Source organism: Petromyzon marinus, chromosome 4, assembly GCF_048934315.1.
Source record: "Petromyzon marinus isolate PM22_M1 ecotype Great Lakes invasive population chromosome 4, UKy_Petmar_22M1.pri1.0, whole genome shotgun sequence".
Taxonomy (NCBI): domain Eukaryota; kingdom Metazoa; phylum Chordata; class Hyperoartia; order Petromyzontiformes; family Petromyzontidae; genus Petromyzon; species Petromyzon marinus.
In genome coordinates this window covers 16,535,884-16,556,606 of record NC_133670.1, presented here as the reverse complement: position 1 = coordinate 16,556,606, position 20,723 = coordinate 16,535,884, and the positions used below count along the sequence as shown (strand labels likewise).

General features: G+C 47.7%; 2 protein-coding genes across 3 annotated transcripts in view; both read left to right on the top strand.

Moving 5' to 3' along the window:
* Positions 1–20,723, top strand: part of LOC116938595 (von Willebrand factor D and EGF domain-containing protein-like) — a 71,172-nt gene that overhangs the window by 36,563 nt on the left and 13,886 nt on the right. For both annotated transcript variants that reach the window (XM_032945922.2, XM_032945924.2), the window contains 9 exons: positions 2,576–2,712; positions 6,078–6,224; positions 10,978–11,082; positions 11,596–11,710; positions 11,859–12,118; positions 16,043–16,262; positions 17,842–17,979; positions 18,689–18,832; positions 19,917–20,120. In XM_032945922.2, coding sequence (XP_032801813.2) covers positions 2,576–2,712; positions 6,078–6,224; positions 10,978–11,082; positions 11,596–11,710; positions 11,859–12,118; positions 16,043–16,262; positions 17,842–17,979; positions 18,689–18,832; positions 19,917–20,120 — 1,470 coding nt within the window. The remainder of the gene's footprint in view (positions 1–2,575; positions 2,713–6,077; positions 6,225–10,977; positions 11,083–11,595; positions 11,711–11,858; positions 12,119–16,042; positions 16,263–17,841; positions 17,980–18,688; positions 18,833–19,916; positions 20,121–20,723) is intronic.
* Positions 6,465–8,648, top strand: LOC116937213 (uncharacterized). The gene is made up of 2 exons (XM_032944297.2): positions 6,465–6,498; positions 7,738–8,648. The coding sequence occupies exons 1-2, from the start codon at positions 6,465–6,467 to the stop codon at positions 8,646–8,648; spliced, it is 945 nt and encodes a 314-aa protein (XP_032800188.2).

Sequence of the window (20,723 nt, the reverse complement as noted above, 5' to 3'; positions counted from 1 at the left end):
AAATACTTATTTCCCTCATTAAAGTGCAAATCAATTTATAACATTTTTGACATGCATTTTTATGGATTTTTTTGTTGTTATTCTGTCTCTCACTGTTAAAATAAACCTACCATTAACATTATAGACTGATCATTTCTTTGTCAGTGGGCAAACGTACAAAATCAGCAGGGGATCAAATGTTTCCCTCACTGTATTTCTAATTTCTGTATCGTGCTCTTTTACATATTTGTATACTATTGTGTGAATTGGATGATGTACAGTTGGGTGTTGTTTTCACTCATTTAGGCTCACAACTCACCGACCTGACAGAACGTGACAGCAGTGGGCCATTAGCTGGCCCATGAGGCATTCCCTCATCCAACAGGCAGCCTTAACTACAGGGCAATGCTACTGTCACTGAACCACTGCACACTTACCACTGCGAAGAAGACAATAAAGTACTTGTTTTTCTTACAAATAGGCTTCATTATTTTGCGAGTCACTCGATATTATTTTGTTTCACGAGGCATGTGTGTGGCGAAGGAGAGCTCAATTTAGAATACTCTGGCGCGGTGCTGAGTGTGAGATGGGCGGTGGTGCTGCAGCCGGATGCGTTCGTTTATGCCTCGTGCACTCTTTGAAGCGAAGGGCAGGAAGCAGATTAACCCAGGCTCCCTGTCAGACGGGATTATTAGAGAGGCCTCAAATCCACATCCCCTGCCTTTATCGAACAATCGCAACCAAAGCCTACAGCGGGGGCCCTGGTTTTTTACTGAGTTAAAAGAGACTTTGCAGAAAATTGTAAATGTTGTAAGCCGATTGACCGAAGAGCTATGTTTACATACCAGCTATCGTGTTAGCGTGAGGTTTTTGACATGTCACTAATGCACACGGATGTCAAATCTCACACAGATAGGGGGAGCATGTGGTCTCTGAATTTTCTGTGACACTGTAGTTAATATGAGGGAAAGGAAAACCCCAGGTGTTGCTTAATGTGACTCATTTGAATGGACGTGCATTATAATCGACACTCAATCTCAACGACACAACACTCTAATACAAATAAACAATAATTTAACATAATTTACAGCATTTTGTCAATCCACTGCTTAACAAAGGTCTCTCCGTGCATTTCTGTCATGGAGATTGTTGACCATACTTCACCCTGCTGGTCAGTGTTGGTTTGTTGAAGTTGAAGTGGTAGGGGGGAGATGTTGTGATGAGTTCAGATGTCACTCCCCACCGATATGAGCCACGGCTGGGAAATCAAACCCAAGCCACGGGGTTCATGGCACTAAGTGCTCACCACTGTGCCACACTGCTCTATCCCAATAACATATGTCGTGTATATTGTTGTACTGTACACCCCCTCTTAAAGACGGTAATCGCTTCCACGATACCAGCCGTTAAGTGATTTGGTCGTTGAGCGAGTATAGGAAATACACGTTAAAGGCTTCATTCGTTCCGATAGATTCTGAAGTTACCCTTTATAACCCAAACAACTTACTTTCTCATATTTATTAAACAATGGATATGAATACATAAAGCTACTAAAAACATTGTTAAATAACATGTTAAATTCACAAATAATATACGTGTATTACGTGCGAATACTGTGTGCAGCATACGTATGTGAAAATAGATAGTAAATGGAACTGCAAACAATGTGAGACTATGAAACGTGTGTGTGTGTGTGTTTAAAACCCCCAGACCACTTCGCCTCGAGTCGCAGGGCGTCATGTGGACAGTATTTACTGTTGTATGCATTTTGGGGGGGTTATACTTGCACGGTGCGGTAATCTGGAGATAAATCTTTCATATAATTACTTCCATAATTGGAACCACAATTCACTTAACCTCAGAGATAGCCCTGTTCTCCGAAATCAGAGTCTGAAAGAAGGTTTTCCACAAAAGCTGACAGAGTGGGAATGGATGTTTGGAAATCAACATAATTAGGCTGAGTTAAAGGGGACCAAGATACGTTTTCTGCAGCCAGATTCTCTCGATGTTCCACTGCTCTTAATTGTGAAAAGTATAAAACCTCCGATTATCACGGTTGGCTACGTATGGTGCAAAAGCAGTTCAACATACGTACAATACTACGGCATATGCCACTGCAATAGGAAAGAAACTTTACCACTGACCAAATAAAACACCTTGTTGCTGTCTGTCTCTTTGTCCTCATTTGAAATGTCTTTCTCTACAAATTGTTATTGCGCTTGTTTACGCAGAAAAGGCTGAGTCTCTTGACTCTTTACAGTTAGGGGGTCACTGATCGCGATGTAAATTCCAATTGAATCACTTTCTGGTGATTTTTTTTATTTGGCAAATTTGGAACCTGCCACCGGCACACAGTAGTGGCCCGCTCTTGCGAATGACATAACGGGATATTTAACGTCCACTGCTACGTGATATATTTTGCTATTTCCATGTCACATGCCACCCAGTACATAGATATCCCATCTCAAGGGATTATGCAGGTAAAACATTGCGAAAAAAAATAAGGAATCTAGTTCGGGTGATTTTTGGGTCATGTGACACACATGCAATGATTTTTTGGTATTCTCTTCCCCCCTCCCCCCCCCACACGATGTAGCACAACCCCCCGAGCTCTCGGACCTGGAGAACGGCGGACTCTGCGATATCCGCGTGTATGAGTGCAACACCGTGCGCGCCTTCGGCTTGGACTTCCACGACTCGGCCGACCTCCAGTGTCAAACCACCAAGCTGCAGGTGCCACGCTTGTTCCACCACACCATTCCTTGCTACTCCCCCCTTCACCAATTCGCCGTTCGTGCCGTAAGACATCCCCCACCACCACCTCCACCAGGGACGACGTCGGTGAAGCTGGTTGTTGTGGAACGTAAATCGCCGGCCGGGGTGTAAAGCCTGCGATTTGCTGATGTGCTTTCTGGGCCCCTGTAGGCTGTGGTGTATTGCCGACCAACCTCTTATTGCCGAAATAAATGACCGCTTTGAAGCTTTCGTGACTGCAAGGATTCATCTTCTTTGGTTCTTTCGGTAAAGTCACGTAGAATGAGAATAAAATAATAAAATAACACAATAAAATTCTCACGACGTTTCGGCCACAACGCAAGCGGCCGCCTTCAGGTGAAAGGTACAGAACTCTCGGGACGAAGCTCTGTCGTCCCGACAGTTCGGCATCTTGAGATGCCGTCACACTTAGTTTGCTACATCATCGTCATCATCAGCCTCGGTTGATCCACTGCTGCTTTAAGGCCTTCCCAAACCACTGCCATTTCGCGTGGTCCTGGAATGTTCTAATCACTTTGCACACAACCTGATGTCGTTGCTTTATCTGCTCTGTGTATGTCCTCTCTGGACACGTTTCATTCCTTGGCTGCCACTTCGTCGTCATTGTTGACCGTCGTCGTCTTACCATCCCCTCTGGCTAACGAATCCTGCCCAAGACCACTTCATTTCCCAAGCAGCTGTACACTTCATTAATCCCAATTGTACGAGCGCATTGCACAAATCCACGAAATAGTCCGCGGCGGGAAAAAGGCACAAAATGTTAATGTCGAGCGTGCAACAACGCTCGCCCCGCACGAGGCTTTACAATGACCTGGCCCTGCATGTATTGCCCGGGTTACGTGGCATTATAAAACCCCGTCTCTCCACCCCCCCACCCCCCTACACACCGCCTCGCTATCTGATGTTTGAGTTGTGCGCCTCCGTGTGGTGTAGCGGGCCACGGCGCTTAATGAATGTGCCAGTCACGGGGCCGATAACGACAGCGCTGCCAACGGTGGCTTGATGAAGAGCGCATTCGGAGCTAGCCGGTGGCACGGCGAGGTGGCGAAGATAGCGTCAGCCGCATTCGTCAGCCGCTGCGGGGACTCTCTCCTCAAGGGGGGGCGGGAGAGAGAGGGAGAGAGCCAGCCAGCCAGCTAGGATTATACGACGTCGAAGATAGGAAACGAGCAATTACTCGCGGGTCAGCGGCCGTGTCAGCAGGCCATTGTGTTTCTAACAATTACTCCTCGGTGATTGTTCCATGGTAAACAGGAAGTGAACTGCCTTGCCAAGTGAAAGCAAAACAAAAAAACATTCATCATCATCAATCATCATCATCGGCCATTTTCCTGACGCTGCCCGGTGCCTCTGCTCCGCTGCTGCGTTGTGCTGCGATCCGCCTCTGCCCCGTCTAATTGGTGACCTTGTTTTGTCACCTTTATAAAACCCCCCTTTGTCCCTTCGATTTGTGCCTTTTACTCTCTCTCTCTCTCTCGACTGCCTTTGTCATGAAAAGAAGTTTCACCCAACGGTCGTCGGCCAAGTACACCTGGGTTTTCCTTGGTCATTAGCGTGGCACGTCTGGCGTCGTTTGTTCGTTACGAATGGAATCTCTTGACAGAAATAATGGGACACGTGTCTGACTCCCGGTTCGTTGACGTATTATTGGTAGGAGTGCAGATAGAGTAAATGTTTGCTAAAACAAGTGTTTAGTTATTTTTCTGCGTCATCTCTACCTGAACATAATTCACCAAAGCGAGGACAATTATTGTTCCAAATGTTTTCATCTTTAATGTACAACCTGTTTTCTCAGTTTGTTTTTTTTATTACAGGTTTATGCCTTCAGTGAAATATTGCTGCTGCTGCTGCATGTTTTTGCACTCAAACGTGGTTCCAATCACATGTTAGTTGTTATTGTGGGATTAATGGTATTTGACATACATGCCAGGATGATGTACTTCACACTGCTGCTTTGTGTTGATTTACATAACGGCCATTGAAAAAACAATACAACAACCATACTTTATCATTGGCTGACTCCACACACTTCACGACTACAATATGAGCTTAATGCATTTGAGGTCTCGTTACGACACTGGTATGCATGTACGATCCGTAAGTGTGCATACTGCCCTAGGGAACCCACGCTTTGACGGGGACGACTATACCAATTCCAGACAATCATTTGCAGGACGGTTTGTGAGAAAAGCTAGGATTTGAAGGGTGACCTGCAGCACGGACTGTAAAACATGACGTGTGCTTTTGCTGGTCCTTGTCGTATTTTTTGAACTGGCTTTATGCTTATCTTGTATGCAGATGTATGAGGTCTTGATTAATACATTTTAGAGGAAATTAAGATTTGCCTAGGGGAGTTCTAAAAAATACACAGGTATGAATCTCATTTATCCATCTGGTTTTATGTGAATCATAACGGAAAGCAGACCCTGGAGAAATAATCCGAATCACGTTCATTTTCCTTGTGGAGTATGCGATTTTATTGATGCCATAAATTTTGGAACACACCAAGCAGCAGTATGACTGTAAATTGCTCCCAGCGCACACAAGGCATGAGAGAATGGAATTTCTATTAATGAAGCGTAGCTGTCCTGAGTTTGCCATACCCTATTGCTTACACCCATACACGGGCATAGATTGTATCTCCATTCAACTTGTACCAAAGTCATAAATCTGAACTTTACAAAATGCCTGATAAAATGGGCATGCTTTGGGCATAAAGTATAAAAATCTAATTTGCAAACATAAACTACTTTGTTATTGTAACTGCACTATTGTGTTTATGAATACATATCACGTTCATTCTATATTTATCCAGTGCAGTTCTCGTAAGTTGTATTGTTAAAATATATATTGTGAACTTGAACTATAACCCATGGTTTCTCAAATAACAGTCATTACAATGTACCAAAGTAATTGTTTTCATGTTAACCATTTTTTTCAGTTCAAACCCATATTTGTTCATCAATTCAACTCAAGTTAGAGCTCCGATTTTGTAATGTGTGTATGCACATATCTCATGGTTATGTATATAGCAATCTTCATTTGAATCAGCACTCTTAGCATCACTTGGGACCTGTTAGTTATCATCAGGCATGTGCAGTGTGTAACGACTTAATTTACTTTTTACCAGACACGATTGGTAAATACGGACACCCATGACGCATCGCGATTTCAGCTATAACTGAGATCATGATCTTGTTTAAGGACTGGAGTTCGGCAAGCCCAGCAATGGCCAATATTTGGGAATTAACACGGTCTCAACGTTGACTTTACGATGAAGACGGAGAAGCTATTATTGAGATTGTGATCTTGATCCGTTGTAGTTCGTGGACGGGGAGTGGATACTGGGGGAGCCAAAAGTGACCAAGGCCTTGTTCCTGAGCAGCCGTGCCGTGGATTGTCAGCTACCGACCAGTGAGCCCATGGACATGTCCATTGGCGAGACTCCGATTGCTCGCTATCAAGTCAGGGTACGTACGCCAATGCTCACACACGATGGCGTTTCACTGGGTTTGCATTATATTTCGCAATGTTAGTCTTTGAAATGGTAACAAAAGATTGTGTATTAAATTACCCCACCTCCTCGAAGTTGGTGGTGTTTTCAACTTCGTCTTACAACAGGCATGGGGAATATCTTCATTATTGAGGGCTAATTAGGACTTTCATATACCTTTGGTGGCCACACATCAACACACACGGTTCAGCCACGTATGTCACTGCAAGAGGGCCCATGCAGTGGCATCGGTGAGTAGACATGCTGAAATTAGCAACAGGGTGTTGCCAGGCTGAAAATATTTCCACCTAGTACTGTACTCGATCAGCGTGGCTAACATGCTTGCAGTGACGGATAAATATCGATAACGAGCTGTTTCGTAGTGATAGTCCTTAGGTGGCAGTAGGTCTTATGAACCGAAGTTACCTGTAGTATACAGCTGAACAAAACTTTGGTTCCCTGCCTTGCACTGATTATGGCCTCACGCAAGTAAGTTTGAGCAGGTCAAAGAGTGCTTTGAGAATACGTCTGAAACATGCAGGGCTTGCAGTCGAATGCGACTGCATGGTACATATGATGAGTGGTGGTGATGCTGCTGGTGGTGGTGAGATGTGGTGGTGAGGTGTGGTGGTGGTGGTGGTGAGATGTGGTGGTGAGGTGTGGTGGTGAGATGTGGTGGTGAGGTGTGGTGGTGGTGGTGGTGAGATGTGGTGGTGGTGAGGTGTGGTGGTGAGGTGTGGTGGTGAGATGTGGTGGTGAGGTGTGGTGGTGGTGAGGTGTGGTGGTGGTGGTGGTGAGGTGTGGTGGTGAGATGTGGTGGTGAGGTGTGGTGGTGGTGGTGAGGTGTGGTGGTGGTGAGGTGTGGTGGTGAGATGTGGTGGTGAGGTGTGGTGGTGGTGGTGAGGTGTGGTGGTGGTGAGGGGTGGTGGTGAGATGTGGTGGTGAGGTGTGGTGGTGGTGAGATGTGGTGGTGAGGTGTGGTGGTGAGATGTGGTGGTGAGATGTGGTGGTGGTGAGGTGTGGTGGTGAGGTGTGGTGGTGGTGGTGGAGGATGAGGAGAGTTGGATCCGTGTGCGTGCGGCCCCGCCACTGATGTCACGGGCCCCGCCGCGCTAAACCGCATACCATTCAAAGTGAAGGATTTGTTTGTTTCACGATATAAGTTCTGTACGCAGGAGAGGTTTGCCCCCCCCCCCCCCCCCCATCGTGAGGGGAGAGGTTTGCCTCGCGAGCTTTTTAAACAGCTTTTGATCGCTTGTGGAGAGCCCAGGTGTGCCATGCAGACCTGCTGGCTGGTGAGTGGCGATTCGCGACATGAACCCATTGCCCTTCCCGATGGGACCACGGTGGTCGTGGGCAGATGTCGACTCACCAGGATCAAGGACACGAGATGCTCGCGGCAGCAGATTTCAGTGCAGGCAATGTACTCCAAAAGAGTGGTGCCTATTAAACAGCTGGCCGTGAATCCGACGGGCATCGAGACGGTTGAGCTGGGCCACCACGGCGAGGCCGAACTTCGGCCCGGGCAGACGCTGCACGTCGTCAACGCCTCCTACCCGGTGCATGTCGGGTTCCGCGGTCCGGCCTCCCCCCCGCCCTCTCCACCCTGGCCTCCGCTTCGGCCTCCGCCTCGGCCCTGGCCCCGGCCCCGACCACGTCGCCACCAGGGCGACCGTCCCATCTTCCCAAGCGCGCCTGGCACTCCCCGTCGGGGTCGGACAGCCAGGCGGGATCCGTCAGGAAGTTCCTGAAATTCGTCGGCGGGAAGGACCGCGCGAAGGACAACTCCCCGAGCGTCTCGCCAACCAAGGGGAACGCGCAGAAGAGTCCGACCGGCCAGCGGGGTCAGCCGGCCCACTGGAGTCAGAGCCTGAGGGATGCCATGGATGACCCGAGCGCGCAGATCTTTTTCGATGACCAGGCGGTGGTGATCCCCGACAAGTTTCCCCAGGCGCGCCACCACCGGCCCGTGCTGCCCTGGCGGTTCGTGGCGAACGTGGGCGTGCTGCGCGCCGACCACCTGCCCCTGCAGCGCGACGTGCACGACGTGGCCGAGCGGCTGTCCCGCAAGGTGCAGCCGTTGGGCGCGGCGACGGCGCCGCCAGCGTCCCGCCTGGGGTACCACGCCGTCCCCAGCATGAGCCGCATTCACATGCACATCATCAGCCAGGACTTCGGCTCGCCGAGGTTGAAAACTAAGAGGCACTGGAACTCTTTCACCACGGGGTACTTCATCGACTCGGAGGATGGCCGCCTGAGGCGTGCGCTCCCAGCAGCGGCTGGCGGGGCCATTTGTGAGGGGGCCGAGGGAGCCGACGGAGGGAGCCGATGGAGCCGAGGGGGCCGACGGAGCCAGGGGGGGCGACGAAGCCGGGGGAGGCGACGGAGCCGGGGGGGGTGACGGAGCGGGTGGGGGGCCGATGGAGCCGGGGGGGGGGGCGACGGAGCTGGGGGGGGGCGACGGAGCCAGGGGGGGCCGACGGAGCTGGGGGGGAGCCGACGGAGCCAAGGGGGGCCAACGGAGCTGGGGGGGGGCTGACGGAGCCGAGGGGGGGGCCGATGGAACTAGGGAGTGGGGGGCCGACGGAGTTGGGGGGGGGGCCGACAGAATCGGGGGAGGGCGACGGAGCCGGGGGGGGGGGGGGGGCGATGGCGCGAGTAGAGGGGGCCGACACTGACTTTCTCATACATCATACACTGACTCACTCACACCATGCACTGACTCACTCACACATCATGCACTGACTCACTCACAAATCATGCATTGACTCGCTCATCATGCGCTTACTCACACATCATGCACTGATTCGCTCATCATGCGCTTACTCACTCACACATCATACACTCGCACAACCACAGACCCATTCACTCATCATACACAGGTTCACTCATCGTGTGCTGGCTCACTCGCACATCATACACTCACTCACTCATCATGCGCTGACTAACACATCGTGCCCTGACTCACACATCATACACTCAACCTAATACTGACTCGCACATCATACGCTGACTCACACATCATACACTCAACCTAATACTGACTCGCACATCATATGCTGACTCACTCATCATACGCTGACTCGCACATCATACACTCACTCACGCTGCTGCTGACTCACTCACACATCATACACTGGGAGTGTCGTGCTGCCAGCTATGGCTGCAGGTTTTGTCATACGTGTTATGTATATCGTTTATTATTAAATTTAAAATCACAGTTCCTATGATTACTGTTGTTACATTGTTTTTGTAGCTTTATTTTGGTCTGGTTGTGGTGTAATAGTTTTCTGCCATGTAGATTCATATTTTGTTTGTTGCGGTTGCACCCGACTTAAGAGCAACTTGAAACTTCCATTCATTAGTTGCAATCGATTTTTTACAAGCAGCTTGTATGGCATGGGTCCTGGTGCGAGGAATGCAATGGGGCCTCCTGTCTGTCCTCCTTCCCCCCTTTTTGTAGCCCAGCGCCCGGATCCCTCTGGCCCTTGGGCTCGGTGCAGTTGCATTGCCTTGCATAGTCGCTGTTATCCATGACAATGATGATTCTTACTGCGATGATACATGTGTCGTATTTTGCATGCCAGAATGTGTAATTTTAAAGGATATATGTTGTATGTAATCATTGACATCGATCGTGTAGCCATTTGAGGCGCTTCGTTCACCATAATGTAAAACATAACAATTCTTCACATCACAAGCGAGGCGAATTGGTTATGCCTGTAAGGGAACTATTGCCGAGTTGTTTTAGCAAGGGAATGACAATGCAGAATCACCTCAGCATCACGAACTCAAAAAACATGGCAGAGCACATTTTAACTTAATGGTTATACAATTATGATTTATTATCTTCTTGGTTCTTTCGGTAAAGTCACGTAGAATGGAAATAACATAATAAAAATAAAACATAATAAAATATATTCTTGGTTCTTTCGGTAAAGCCACGTAGAGTGAGTCTCACGACGTTTCGGTCACAACACAAGTAGCCTTCTTCAGGTGAAGGCTTAAGGTTGTGTGGAATCCCTCCCCGTAGAGGTGGTTAAATTTCGATTTAAAGCTTTCGTGACTGCAAGGATTAATCTTGCTTCTTTCGGTAAAGCCTTCACCTGAAGAAGGCTACTTGTGTTGTGGCTGAAACGTCGTGAGACTCATTCTACGTGACTTTACCGAAAGAACCAAGAAGATGAATCCCTGCAGTCACGAAAGCTTTAAATCGAAATAATAAAATGTTTTATTTTTATTATATTATGTTTTTTATAATAAAATATGTTTTATTTGTTATATTATGTTTTATTTTTATTATTGTATTTCCATTCTACGTGGTGACTTTACCGAAAGAACCAAGAAGATGAATCCCTGCAGTCACGAAAGCTTTAAATCGAAAAATATGATGTATTACTTTAGTCGATATTTTACCATGGTTTGAGATTAGGTATATAACCCTGCCCGATACCAATGGTGACCCGAAATTAGTATTTGGTGCATTGTGTAAACATCGCCAAAAGGGATTTAAAGGCGACCAGGTGTGGTGCTGGCCACCAAACCCCTGTACCTTGCCAGCCTTAATAGGTGCCCGCTAACAGCACTTGCCCCAAAGTCTGTTAAGGCTATGTGTGGGATCTTTGTTTTTGTGCCCAGAACAGGCGTGAGTACCCCTGGAGATACATGTGTGTGTGCACGCATCCAGCAGCCTATATGACTATATGGGTCACCTTTTTGTGTGTGTGCAGGTAGCCAATGATGGGCTCACCTTCAGCGATGCTAAAATCCTGACCCTGTATGATGGTGTTTGCCAGAACTGCAGTCGGAGCCCAAACGGCCTTTGTAAGTTGAAGGTAAACGTTTTCTCAGATACAATTTGTTTTCACCTTCAGGAATTTTGATATGAAACTTTGAACTTTTGAGTATCGCCTGTTGTCGTATTTTATAAATAGTAGTAATGTGTGATATAATGCAGGCGAGACGGGTTTATGTTATCTTAATTAGACGTTATACAGTCCTCATGAAGACGCTTGTTGCTCAGTGTTGCTGGCATAATACATCACAAGACAGAAATGGTATTGGTAAATAATTCAGTCGAATGCTTCGTATCTTTAGATATACATTTTTATGGTTTTTAGAGCCCTGTTTAACTGGCAGTGTTCGTCCTTGCATTGTGCTCACACATTAAGCACAACAGTAATGAACTATCAACACTGGACCGTCGTCATTAACATTGATGATTTTTATAATCATTGGTGATTGTTATGGACATTGGCCATTGAGTGCTGGAATTGTTGTGAATGGGGCCCAGCTCTGAGTTCCTGGTAAAGCCCTATTAACTGAGCTGAGGTTGTAACCGCTGGCAGGAGAAGACGTGCAACATCGATGGGCTGTGCTATGGCGAGGGAGACCCGAACCCCACCAGCCCCTGCCTTCAGTGCAAGCCCGACGTGTCCAAAATCACCTGGTCCATCAATGAAAGTGAGTGCACACGGTGGCCCAAAGCGCTCGGGCTTACCACACGACGGAAGACGCGCTCTCTCGTACAAGCACGCGAACCCTGCAACCTCTCCCGGCGATCGCCGCGTAAACCTCCGACGTCCCCTCGTGGCCCCTTTCTCTCTGACAGACAACCAGCCGCCGCTGTTTCAAGCATCCGGCGAGCGACTGCAGACGTTCGTCGGGGAGAACTTTGTGTACCAGCTGGCGGCCATGGACCCTGAGGGCTCGGCCGTGCTGTTCGTGCTGGAGTCGGGCCCCGACGGCGCCACACTGTCTCCGGCCGGGCTACTCATCTGGACCGTGCCGCCCGCTCGCCGCGACCAGGCCTTCACCTTTGCCTTCTCCGTGGCGGACGAGTGCAACGCCAACAGCAAGTACCTCGTCCAGGTGCCACTTTGCACGCGGCGGCATCCCCGTGTGGGAGACGGGCGGCCGAGGCATCGGATGAGTGGGACAAGTACATTTGAGCCTCTGTTTACACTGATTTGCATTGCAAACTAAAGGAAAATATCACTTAAAGTTATTTTATGCAACTGGCCACTGGTTTCAAATCACAGAGGGTGAATGTACATTTCAAGTCAACCTTGCTTTCATCCATAGACAGCAATAAGCCGTTAAGTCAGACATGTAAATGTAGTCTTTTTCGCAAAGGTGACCTAGCTTGCATTGAACATCAAATATACGAACCCGGCGACTCGCGTTCAAGTCCCGCTCACGGCCAATACCAGTGACGGTTAGCTGAAACGATCCTGGGCCTCCCCTAGGTTGACTCAGCCTCAAATGAGTACCTGGTGTGTTGTGTAAACATGACCACTAGGGAGACAAAGGTGGCCGGGCGTGGTGCTAGCCACCCACCCCTCATGTGCCATGCCAGCTTTCATAGGTGCTCGCTAATAGCAGTCTGATAAGGCTATTGGGGGATCTTCTTTGGTTCTTTCGGTAAAGTCACGTAGAATGAGAATAAAATAATAAAATAAAATAAGACAATTAAATTCTCACGACGTTTTGGCCACAACACAAGCAGCCTTCATCAGGTGAAAGAACAGAACTGTCGGGACGACAGTGCTCCAGTGCAGTTCTGTACCTTTCACCTGAAGACGGCCGCTTGCGTTGTGGCCGAAAAGTCGTGAGAATTTTATTGTGTTATTTTATTATTTTATTCTCATTCTACGTGACCTTACCGAAAGAACCAAAGAAGATTAATCCTTGCAGTCACGAAAGCTTTAAATCGAAATCTATTGGGGGATCTTTGTATATGTGTGTCTTGCATTTTGTTGGGAGTGGTAGAATAGTGTACTACAAACCCAGAATCCTGAGTTCAATTCCCGATCATGACTAACATCAGTAGTGAATATCTGAAACAATCCTTGGCCTCCTCTAGCTTGTCTCAGCCTTGCATCAGTATCTAGTGCGGTGTGTAATCATCAGCTCTGGGGAAACAAAGGTGGCCAGGTTTTTATAACTATAATAGGTTATTTGTCTTTTATGTTTGCTTGCAAGCACTTATCCACTTCTTCTGAAATGTAAGTCACAAAAAGGTTATTTCCTTTATGCATTCATTTAAAGTATAATTTCAAGTCTGTAGGCTCATGATGAAAGCTGTGATGTTGGCAGGGGCATGTGCTAGTCCCAGTGAGTGCTCACACAGCAATATCATAAATCTTTTGCCTGGCTCAGTGCCGCTTACCTGCTGAGCTAAGAGGCGGGGCACTGTGCCATGGCAGAATTACTGCCGGGAAGAGAGTAGCAAACCCTCACTCCTGCTAGGAAACAAATAGTTGGGATTCAGGTTTCAAAGGCTTGTAAAAGTATCCATTAATTCGTGGTCAGGTTGAACAGACTGGTGCATGCCAGCTTGTTAGGAGCGTAATATATTGTTTTCCCAGACAAGTGTCCCGCACAGTGGTCCTTCCAGCGGTTTAATCCAAGCCGCTGTTCCCAGATGGAGGCACCTGGGTGATCGTCCTCATCGCACATGGTTGCGCCGGATTGAGATGAACACGGGCCTCTCTTCTCCAGAGGCATCGACTGTTGCGAGTGACCAGCTGGAGTGGAGGGCTCTACGATCCCTTTGCTACTCAAGTGCAATAGCGGTAGTGGTAGCAGTAGGCGATCATGGCCTGAAAACAGTGGCCAGTGTAAGAAACTGCAGAGGAATAAAACCACAAATTGCATTCCCCCACCCAGCCCAAACTTGACATTTAGAGGAAACAGAATTCTACGAGCAGTTTGTGGCTCTCCGGTATGGCAGGGCCTTCTACGTAACCAAGCCTTGTATCCTACGTATAAGATTATTTTTTTAATATGAATGTTAACCATTGCTACATATATAATGCTTAAGCAAAGCTTATCCTTAAAAGAACATTTTCCAAGCTATTACTTCTTTTTGGAAAAATAAATCATTTTTATCGTGCTTCGTGCCTGCCAAAGAAAAACTAAGAAAAATACCGCGCGTTTCCACTGGGGACTGAACCCAAGGCCTCTGCGCATGTAAAGCAAAACGTAATAACCGCTACCTCATGGAACCTCGAGCGGCGCATCACAGACCCCCGCTGTCCCCCCCCCCCCCCCGCTCGTGCTCTTCTGCCCGCAGAATCTGTACCGTAGTGCCGGATTGAATTCCATACAAATTCAAAGCACGCCTCAGTTTACATTTTTCTTGTAAAAGCGCAGATTTAACCTCAGTCCCCAAAAATGGCAAGGCAAATAACGTTGACTTACAAGCAGCTCCATTTCACTGACTGCCTTCATTATTGGCGTGTGCACGCATAACTCAGCTACAGTTTGAGAATTTACTGCGGAGAATAGAAAGAGATGGAAGGGTCGGTGGTAGAGGAAACTTTTTGTTAAGCGAATACGCTTGGTTAGGGTATAGCTAAACTTTTTGTAAAGTGAATGTGTGAGGTCTCAGTTTGGGCTGGATAATGTGCCTAATTCTTCCATTTAACGTCACATTGTATCGTCACAGCACGCTTGGAGAGGCCTTCATTCAGCAGTGGATTTGATCATTGCTGATAAATGGGGATGAGTTGTGTAATATGAGTAAAGACGTACGTTGGCCGTTTTGACTGCGCGTGGCTTTGTTCGACCACCGTGCGTGTGGAGCTGACACACTCAGGAGTCCAGCTGGGAGAGTAACTGCTCTCTATTATAAAAAAAAAATTATCTTCACGGACTACAATTTATTTGTTTTGTCTGGATGGATTTTTTCCAATGTTTTGTTTTTGTGGAGTGGGGGCGGGGGGGAGCAGCGATATTTCGTAAAAATGTTTCTCTAATCATGCTAAATTATTGTTTATACTTCGCCTTCTTGGCTGTGTTCAAATTTTCTAAATAAACCTCCACTTTATGATTATTTTAATAAGATAATTGCTACATGTCCGCAATGTCATTATTGTGGCTTTGTGTTTGGTTTTTCACGTGTATTGTGCATGCTGTTGTGTGCTGTGTGCTATTGATTGAACTATATTTATTGTTATTATATGTGCAAACTTCAAAACATTGTTTGCAGTGCACTGTTTAAGTCGGTATTCATAGCATTTTGCAGGCTGATGTTAATGTAATCATGGAACAGTTCATCCTTGAGTATGGGTGTAAATGAGAGACTGTGTGCTGTGGCTCTAAATAACGTTTTTCTCCATACATTTAACCCTGATTGATGTCACGTCACGAGACAAAGCATCCATCCGCATTTCCGACAAAGCAGTCCAATCCTTTGCATTATAGAATGACCCACAGATGCAGATGTCACAGAGCTACCTTTGAGATCTCTTCAAGGGACTTGGTCCACACAGTGGAGGGGCAGTCCTTTCCCACCTGCTCTATCGTATGAGAATAACGTTCATCGCATGACATTCAAACCAATTTATTATAATGTATTTCTTTTGTATGCAATCATAGGTGACACAGCTGAGACCATCAACTCGCTACACTTAAGAACAAGTTTCATCATAGGCGTTTTGCTTCTTTGTTTTTGCATACACGTGTGCATGCATTTGCGTGTGGAGAGCGGTGGCGTAGCGATTAGCGCGCTGCGCTTTCAACCCGGCCACCCGAGTTCGATCCCCGCTCATGGCCAACACCAGTAACGATTATCTGAACCGGTCCTGGGCATTCCCTTGGTCGACTCAGCCTTAATTGAGCACCTGGTGCGGTGTGTAAACATCGCCACTCGGTCGTGGCGCTCGCCACCCAAACCGTCGCGTGCCGTGCCGGCCTTCGTAGGTGCTCGCGAACAGCACTTACCCCAACAGTCTGTTATGTCTATACTGGGGATCTTTGTCTTTTGTGTGTGCACACATACGCGCGCAGGTGACGGTGCGTGCCTGCGAGTGCACCAATAGCGGCACGTGCATGACGGACGTGGCGTTTCCTCCGGGGAGCGGCGAGTACCTCTGTTCCTGTCTACCCGGGTTCCGTGGTGCCCGTTGCCAGAACGACGTGGACGAGTGCCTGTCGGCTCCCTGCGGCCCCGGGCGCTGCGTGGATGGAGCGAACAACTACACGTGTGTGTGTCCACCGGGATACCGTGGTGAGACGAGGCTTCGGCCCACACGGCCACCGCCACTCAACGACCTGCGTCACGAGCGTGGACAAAGAGATGAAAAGTGGTGTCAATATGCCGGCGAATCCACATGATGGAAAACTTGCCCGTTCGTGGGTTTACTTTCTTCTTATCCTTTCCATTGATAGGGCGCTCAAATACCTCGGCATCTCAAATTGCCTAACATCACTTCTCAGTCGCAGGGCTCAGTTTTACTGGAAGGAACCAGGTACCTTAGGATCGAAAATAAGTAATGCACAACCTATGACCTTTGACATAGGTTGCAACAAAAACACGACTCCACTGCATTGTAAACGCGTATCTCCATGCGTGCTAAACATTGCTTGCTACACAATTGAGCGGTTGTTTTCTCTTGAGTCGGGAAGGCCTCCTTTGCACTGCGCATGAGCAAGACTGATGGGTACCCTTCGCCCACAATGGATGGTGTCGGGCATTGCTACCGCTCAATGGCACTAGGGACTAATCGCGGTGAGAGCTATTGTTTTCAGTTACATTATTTTGCCTCTTCACTTTTGTCACCCCCCCCCCCCCCCGGTTGCGTTGTTAGCAACTAGGATAGATAAAGTAGCGGCTTAATTTATTTTAGCGAAAAAGTTGTTTTGTTGTAAGGGTTTGACAATTTAAATTCAACAGCCCATACATCCTTACAGAGGATGTAATCTATCAGCAGATTCTTCCGTTACGAATGATATTTAAATAAATAGCTGTGGTGTTACTCGTGCAGTTTTCCTAACATACGCTCTGTTAACATCCATCCCGAGTTAAGAAATTTCAAAAGATAACTTTAAAGGTATTTGTCAGCTTCAGGATCGTTTTAAAACCGCAGCTTCTACCTTTTCTTAGTTCAGGTTTGAAGAAGAAGAAGAAAAGTGTCCGCGTTGTGCTGCCATCACCAATAACAAACTCTGTGAGACCCTGTTCCTTGCAGCCACGACCGTTCACACAGCTGTACACAGGTCGAGGCAGTCTGTCCGCACGCATACTGAAAGGGTGATATACTCCCAAGGGATTCCCATGCTGTGGACACACGTTTCGAATTGTATTCACCCCGCACGTTTTTGTTTGGTGCAGGTTTACTACTTACAGCAGCTGATAATAATTTGGTTCCCACTGCTTTCATTTATATTTTTCGCTAGATGCCACACTGCGTCGCTTTCGGTGGGGAAAAAAACCCCTCCATTCTCACGTTTCCATTGATATCCACTGTTAGAAGACTTTTATGCATCTCATCCAAAATTCTGCTGCTCCATAAACGATTATTACTTTATAAATGCTCTCCACAGAGTTTACTAAGTGTTGTACTCAAGCAGACTGTGATTAAATATTTCACGTGCCAGTGTAGGCCCTCTTAATTAGCACTGGGTATGATAATAAAAAAAATAAAACCCCTCTTCCTGCATCGAGCCGTGTACCAATTGGCATAGTTTAGAGTGCCGTGACTTACTGCGCTAATACCGATTAATTAATTTTCCTACGCTTCATGCTCCACTTGAGACTAATTACGCCACGTTGCCTTTGCTCCTACTCCCTCTTCGGCCCTCATCAGGTCCCACCTGCCAGGATGACGTTAATGAGTGCACCCGGTCACCGTGCTTCCCTGGAGTCGTTTGCATCAACTCGTACGGATCGTTCCGCTGCGGGGACTGCCCACCGTGGGCGCGGGGAGATGGCGCCACGTGCACGCGTGAGCCTCACCACCTTCCCACCCCATCCCCTCTCACCAGCCAACCTCACAGGCCCTCCCACAATCTGGCCACGAATGTGAAAAATTCATAAAAGTGAAGGTTTTGGTCGGGATGTATTTATCTCGGTGGAATAAATACAGATGGGCTGCAAGAAATGCCTGCGCTCCCAGCACTTTGCTGTTTATTTTTATGGGAACCCGGTTCATCTTGTAGTCATACAAACTCAACGCATTTATCATTAACACTGGTCTGAAATGGCCCTTTTTCATAGTAGAGTGTTGATAGATGTGTAGATTTTTGTTATTTGTGCTTGTCCACCACTGCCAAAGTATATTTATTAAAAAAATGTGTTCATCGGAAAGTGGATATTTTTATGACTGCATGAAAACACTTTCTTTAAAAATATATAGAAAATTCCAAGAATGCAGGTCAATGCTAAACCCTATCGTAGACTTTTATGTTCAGTCAACCAAATCAAGATGTGTTTTTGCTGCCGTTGAAACCTCTAAACTTCCAAGGCCACGTTAGCATTGCTGATTAAAAACAAATGCCGTGCGTCTTGCCGAGAGCGCCCGGGAGGCTGTAGGGAATTCCACTCTTGACGCGTCCCCAAGCAGGAAATCATCGGAGCGGCAGCCGCTCTGCTCACGTTAACACACACCCAGCCTAAATCCACGTCGCTCGGGCGCGTTTTGATCGATCGAGCAGCGCTCGCAGGACCTGCTCGTGTTGCCGCCGGCACTTACGACGGTGGAATTTTGGGTCCCGAGGATGCTCCACTCCCGCCGGCGGTGGCATCATCTGGGCCCCCGCTGCCTGCAGGCTCCCAGCAGCGGCGTCCCAGCCCTGTTGGTACGTGCAAACCATATGTCGCCATGCTGCCACGGCCCATGCGCGCGGCGTTTCCTTGGAGGCTTCCCGCTACAGCCGAGCCATACGTAACTTTACCACGATGGCAGAGCAGAGCACGCGCCAACATTTGTCACGTAAATGTAGCCTGAGCTTAAGAACAGAAACCGCTTAACATAATAACTTAATGAATTGCCTGAGTAATCTGATGGACGATAATGATCTTTAAGTGGATATCATTGGTTTCCACACGGTTAAAGAGCAATCATGATATCGTTTTACAAACAAAGAACAAATGTGGCCAGGGGAAGAAAAAAAATTATTTGCCAAATAAATTGTGACGCGGGTCATAGAGTGTTTCCGCCTGAACCAGAAAGGAAAAATGCATCCGTGGCGTATTTCCAAATCTCTCTACAGATCCGTATTAACAAACAAAACACAATGTTAATCGATCAATTAATCTTTATTTTTTTACGTGGCCAATATCGCCCTCAATAAAGTAGTGCATCAGTGCACATTGCAGCAGAACGGGAATGGTACCAGGGGGCATGGAGCAACAGAAATAAAAACCGAAAACCGTCATGACCTCAGAGGCCAATACCAACTGAGCAAAGTGAGCTGCAACCGCTCGCAAAATAAAATACAACCGTGCGCAATGACTAGCATAAGAAAAATAAGTGTTAAATAAAATTGATGAGTTAAGAAAAAATCCTTGCACTTACTGCTCATGCCACTGTTGGAAGATGGACCTGCACTAAGGGGAGCTCTAGAAAGCTCGTCTCAACGCTCTTTTGCCGACTTCCACACTTGCTGGATGTCTTGGAAGAGGCGGAAGTACCCACACATTTTAGCCCCCCCCCCACCCCCCACACATGACTTGTTAATCAACTCACTGTGGAGTACCAATTAACACCCATTTACACCGCCGGATGCACAGAGGCCCGTTTTGTTTCAACGTATGCGCCAGGTGACCTCAACACCACGGCAGCATCCGTCACTATACAACCAGGAGGAAATGCTTGACACATGCATACGCGGATGAAAGAATGATGCTTCAACCTATATATGCACACAATGTCATGTTTAGGTGATGCAGTTGTGCTAGAAAGGCCAAGTCCAGGGAGTCAGCCGGTTGGGAGGGCCTCACCCCCCGGGCCGTGCAGCAGCAGCCCCTGCTTTCCCGGTGTTGCGTGCTTCGAGCGCCGGCCGCCACAATCTGGGTACTCGTGCGGCCGCTGTCCCCCGGGTTTCCACGGCAATGGACGTGTGTGCACAAGGAGCCCCCGCAACGGTGAGGGTGGCGGGACGCCCATGCGTTTATCCGCGTCGTCCCACTTTCAGTGCCAGCTCAGCAGCTGTCTAAACATGTAAATCTGCTTTCGAGTCCATCTGGGTGTTTACAATGGCTCCCAAAAGCAATGTTTTTTGTGGCTGAAACGATGACGGAATGGATAGCACACTTCACTCCGATCTTGGTCACCTGAGTTGTAATTCCCGGCCGTGGCTAACCTCAGTGACGAGTGCTATCTGGACCGTTCTCCATGCGCCCCATCGGAAACGTGTGATGACCAGTTTGGCGATGTAACGATAAAGCAACCCCCATGACTACATTGTGTAGGGTGGCCTGCATCCAGTGGGTGATTAACAAAGAGCTCTCAAACTATTATTATTATTTTCAGAGTGTAATGGGTTTTGGCTCACGTGTTTTGAAGTTTAATGACGTAGAGACAGAGTGCTTGGACTTGTGTGAATGCAGACTAAATTTGGGAGGAGTTGAAAGCTATAGTTGCCATGCGTTATCCAAATAAATGTTGAGCCTTGACTTCTAAATGCACCTACCCTAAAGCACGTAAGAGCAGCTTGCCAACACATGTACACAAGCAACAATGAATTG